Source organism: Grus americana, chromosome 1 (assembly GCF_028858705.1).
Source record: "Grus americana isolate bGruAme1 chromosome 1, bGruAme1.mat, whole genome shotgun sequence".
NCBI classification, from domain to species: domain Eukaryota; kingdom Metazoa; phylum Chordata; class Aves; order Gruiformes; family Gruidae; genus Grus; species Grus americana.
The window spans coordinates 176,706,863-176,709,631 of record NC_072852.1 but is presented as its reverse complement, the minus strand read 5'-3'; the positions used below and the strand labels follow the sequence as shown (position 1 = coordinate 176,709,631).

Here is a 2,769-nt window from a genome sequence, read left to right as displayed (position 1 = left end):
TACATATCATGTATATGTATTTAGCTGTATATATGTTATATGACTAAGTAGCATAGTGGCTAATTGTTTAGTGCTTTCTAGCAAACACCAGGCATATATCCAAAACATGCCTGATATTACAATATTGTCCTATGTATAGAAATTAAGCTCTTAAAAATTCTACTTAGCCTGTACTTTTCTTCAAATGTAATTAATGTAACATTCTCCCACCCGAGTAGAATAATGAATAAACAACAAAAAGTGTTTAATTGCACATTAACTTAGTTATATAATCGAGTCTGAAGAGAGAAGTTCATCAGCTCTACCTCTGAAAGCTTTATAGATATTTTTGTCACTTTATATATACATTTTATTGGTCTTTATTTCTCTGAAAGATAAGATAAGCTCAAATTCAAGGCTGTCTCTGGTCTGGGTCAAGATAGTTATAATAGAAACAGCATTGACAGCAAATTCAAGTGTAAGTTAGGTGACAATTCTAGAAAAATAAATGCTCAATCACACAGTAAAAAATAAATTTAAAAAAAAGGTAAAAAAGAAAAGCAAAGAAAATTACAAGATACATGTTAACAATCTGGATTCCTCCATGAATGCATATCACCTTTCTATATGTCCATGAGAAAGACTGCAAAGTTTTAAGGCTCTAAAAGGAAATATCCCTTCTTTTTCTACATTATAATTAACTCAGCCTTGTGAAATTTAATTTGCTGTATATACTTCAGCACATGCAAAAATATACAATAATTGTCGAATATCAGTATGGTTTGACCATTATTTTTATTTCACATTTAGTGCTATATTTATTTATTTACTTATTTATATGTTATGCTGTGTAGGATCTTACGGACACTTAATCTCTATTCTCAGTTCTATCACTACTGAATATGAAAGGTGGAATCACCCATCTGGACCATAGCACAGCCCCTGAGTGGTTCAACTGAGTGACAAAATGTCTGATTCAAAGGGTAAAGATTATTTAAGGAAGATCAGCAATTTATCTCTGCTGCCACCATCTGCCATCTGCTCTCACATGACACAATTTAACCAAACACTATGGAAGGAGAATCGGGCCCTTCGAGAAAAGAATCAAAACCTTCAGCAAAAGAACAGAGCTTTTCGTATGGAGAACAAAGCCTATTATCAGGAGAATCAAAGCATCCAAAGACAGAACAAAGTCCTTTGGGAAGAGAATAAAATCCTTCAAGAGAAGCATAGAGACTCTTCAGAGGAAACAAAGCACCTTGAGAAACAGCAAAAGGCACTCCAACAACAAAATAAAGCCCTCAGAGAAGAGATTAAGGCTCTCAAAGAACAAGAAAGAGCTTTTGCAATGGAGGAAAAAGCTCTTCAGCAAGAGATTTTAGCTTTATGGAATGAAAACAAGGCCTTCAAGGAGAAGCTGAAGGCTCTTCAAAAGGACAACAGGGCCATTCAGGAAGAGGAGAAAGCTCTTTGTGAGGAAAAAACCGCCCTCAGTGAGGAGAAATTTGCCCTCCAAGAGGAGAACAGAGCCCTTCAAGATGAGAAAACAGCCCTGCAAAGTCAGGAGAAAGCTCTCCAGGAAGAGCACAAAGTCCTCCATCAGTGGAATAAGATACTTCAAGAGGAAGAATAAAGCAATATAAGTAAAGAATCAAATGCTTAGGGAGGTTTAGCAAGACGAGTAAAGAGTTTACAAAGACAGTAATTTTCATTGTTAGCCAGATATCCTGGTCGAATCTTCATAACAGAGCATCGGCAGCGACTAATGGATAAAAACAGTCCAAAATAATCTGTTAGGCTTAGTGTAAAAGCCTAGGAAGTTTGAAAGCACTGAAACATGGATGTTGGTATCTTGGATCCCTGAAGCCTAATAAATTACTGCTGACAATACATAATGCATATCTGCAGATGTCGTCTTTATTGAGATATTGAATACCACAGAAAACAAGTTTCTTATTATAGTATTTCAAAGTTTAGATTATCACTTTTTTTTTTTTTAAACTACAGAATATTGGAGGATATTCATAGAAAATGGATTCTGATGGAGTAAACACTAAAGTCATATACAAGTGAGACTGCGTCAGACTTCCACTTTTTACATCTGGACTTAACCAGTAAAGTAATGTTTCTGAAAATAGTTGGTATGAAATGCTTTCAAAATATGTTAATGAATCCTTTGCCTCAGAGATTTTCCTTCAAAGATCCAGTTTTAACATGAGTTTTGAGAAAAAAAAAATCAGTACATCTGTGCTACTAAAGACGGAAGATCAGGAAGCAAGCTTGAACACTGTCTTCCTGGACCATCCACAGTGTAACTTTTCTCTATTTCTGCTCTGTGCAGCTCCAACAGACAATTTCAAAGACAATAGGCATGCACAATTACTCCCAAAAGCAATGGTTATATGAGTCAGGGTTTGTCTTTAATCTTACACATTCTTCCGATGTCAACCTTGTAGGCTTTGTGCCCTTGGCATCTGCACATGTATTTCTATCACATTCCAGTATCCATAAAACAAAATTTTACTATCGTGATAAAACCACCGCCCTTGTGGTGTGCAAAGGTATTATTTCAATAACTTTGAACTGGAAAACCACACCAGAATAAAACCAGCGCATTAACACTACCTGGTGTGCATAGGAAACCAGGGACAAGAACTGTGTGGATGTGGTCAGTCTGCTCTATCTGCATCTAGCCATAAGCAGACTGACACAAGCGAATATTTGACACTTGACTTTGAGTCCAGGCCTCTGGAAGAGATTTCCTGTTCACCTAGGAAACCAAGTTAGCAA

At 36.2% G+C, this 2,769-nt stretch overlaps 1 protein-coding gene across 1 annotated transcript; it reads left to right on the top strand.

Moving 5' to 3' along the window:
- Positions 1-946: 946 nt before the first annotated feature.
- Positions 947-1,612, top strand: CCDC70 (coiled-coil domain containing 70). Its single transcript, XM_054806186.1, has one exon. The coding sequence runs from the start codon at positions 947-949 to the stop codon at positions 1,610-1,612; it is 666 nt and encodes a 221-aa protein (XP_054662161.1).
- The last annotated feature ends 1,157 nt before the right edge of the window (positions 1,613-2,769 follow it).